Raw genomic sequence first — 2,140 nt, forward strand, 5'->3', positions numbered from 1 at the left:
TCAGATGAATATTTAGTCTTAATAATACATGAGATAAAAAAAAAATCCCACTCAACATTAACTTAGACAAAGAAAAACAAAGGTTTCGGCCGGAAATTGGTATCCAACTTCTGTAGTCGTCTCCACGGAGACGTAGTGGAGTTGGAAACGTGTGGCATAATTTCTGTGTCTCTTCCAGAAGCCCACCCTACCCTACCCAACATCTCAAACAATCCAAACGAAAAAAATAAGACCACAAAACCTTCATTTTCTTCTAGATACATGCAAATAAAAATGTCAGAAAAACTAGGCCTTTCACTATCACTAATATTTGGTCATTTTCATTTATGTGTCAATAAATATAATACCAACCATGTTGCTCTCATATTTCTCAGCAAGACCCCCAATCTTGGAGTTATTCAAGTCTCAAAAAGCTCTCTCAAATCTCAATTCTTCAATTGCTCCTCCTACTCCTAGCTTTAAGTCTCAAATTGAAGGTTTTTGAAGCTCACAAGCAAATATTTGTGACATGTGTATCATAATGAATAAGGCTCATGTGTTGTTGGTGTTGGTAATCTTGATTGCTTCATCAGTGGCAGAGAAGCCTTCTGTTGTGGAAGCAAGGACACTTTCCTTAACATCATCTCATCAAGGTGAGCAAAAGCTTCATAATTAGTCTCCCTCTCTTTTATCTAGTGGTATTTTTTTTGTAATTAGTAGGAATTGAAGACGGTGTCAGGAAGTTTATAATAATTTATACATTTTTATCCAATCATTTGAGTTAGATTCCGTGACTTTTATCTAGTGGTATGGTTGCTGATTTTGTTTGATGAATTTTCAGGGTACTCAAAGATTTTTGCCACGCTTGGAATTGTTTGCAAGTGTTGTGATGGGGTTGAAGGTGGTGCCTGCACAAGCACATGGACAGAGTCTTGCTCTAACCTGCAGTGTTCCCCTTGGAAATCACACTCATGAATAATCTCCTACATCTTTGCTTTTTCATTTGCATACAGCTTTAGGAAATATTGTAGAAATTAACACTTGAATCTGAAATTTTGTTCTATGTATTGTATATTTTGTGTATATATAATTGTGCTAAAATTTGGGATGTATCTGTCAAGAGCAGTAGCAAATAGCAGTAGCTTCAAAATGAAAATTTGAATTCTAGTTAATCATTGGGATGATGGCTTGATGAGAAAATGGCATATTTGTGAGTTTAAATTTTAAATGGGTAAGGGGGAAGTAGCGGGATACTAATCAGGGGCGGGCGGACTCAGGATTAAAAAAATAGGGAGAACAATCACCAATTTTCTAAAAACTTGTTTTTATTTGTGACTAACAATCGTTCATAACAGAAATTAAATTAAAATCATTTTCAGTATGAAAAAATAAATATAAAAATAATTAAATTATGGATACAAATATTCTAATTAATTACATTTTTTACCCATACAATACAAATAAACACATGAAAATAAAAACTTAGTTTTATCAGATAAGTAACAAACAAAACTTTCAAAACATGAGTGTTAATAGTACATTATGAGAAAAAGGAATATGCACTATAGTAAAATAATTTTACATAACTATCTAATTGCACATTATTGTTTAGAATAAGTTTGTTAACTTTTATAATAATTAATTTAAAAATTATATAAATCATGATTTGTGATTGAATTATAATGTAAAATTATTTTATATTGTCAAAGTATAATCATTAAATTCTTATAATATATTTATATGAGTGGTTACTACTTAATTTAATATGATATGTTCTACATTTCTACTAATATAAGAATTTAAAAATTTCAAAAGAATTAAAATTGAATAACTTTTCTATGTTTATCCTATATATTTTAAAGGATATTTATTTAACAATCATGAACGGGAGCCAAAAAAAAAATTCCACAAGACGTACAATGTTTAAAAAAGCCTTTAAAGGTAGAGTAAAACCTTATCTCATAATTAAAAATTAATAAAATAGAAAAATTTATAATCAAAATATTAATTAGGAAACTTTCCAAAAAAATGAGGGGGTCATGACCCCTTGAACAACAAATAGGTTCGCCCCTAATACTAATATACTATCATGTTTTATGCTTGGTGCTTGAAAAGAGAAAAAGGGAAAAGAAAAATTGTGAGTTCCAATCCCTTCCATTAA

At 30.3% G+C, this 2,140-nt stretch overlaps 1 protein-coding gene across 1 annotated transcript; it reads left to right on the forward strand.

Moving 5' to 3' along the window:
- The first annotated feature begins 349 nt into the window (after positions 1 to 349).
- On the forward strand, positions 350 to 1,179 carry LOC100775432 (uncharacterized). Its single transcript, XM_003520907.5, has 2 exons — positions 350 to 632; positions 821 to 1,179. Exons 1-2 carry the CDS (start codon positions 509 to 511, stop codon positions 952 to 954), a joined length of 258 nt encoding a protein of 85 aa, XP_003520955.1. The 5' UTR covers positions 350 to 508; the 3' UTR covers positions 955 to 1,179.
- Positions 1,180 to 2,140: the final 961 nt, after the last annotated feature.

The sequence above is a fragment of the Glycine max genome, chromosome 3 (genome assembly GCF_000004515.6).
Source record: "Glycine max cultivar Williams 82 chromosome 3, Glycine_max_v4.0, whole genome shotgun sequence".
NCBI classification, from domain to species: Eukaryota; Viridiplantae; Streptophyta; class Magnoliopsida; order Fabales; family Fabaceae; genus Glycine; species Glycine max.

Coding starts and splice junctions, on each gene's coding strand:
- LOC100775432 (XM_003520907.5), top strand. CDS start 509: ATGTGTATCATAATGAATAAGGCTCATGTGTTGTTGGTGTTGGTAATC. Junction 633..820: donor CTTAACATCATCTCATCAAG/GTGAGCAAAAGC, acceptor ATGAATTTTCAG/GGTACTCAAAGATTTTTGCC.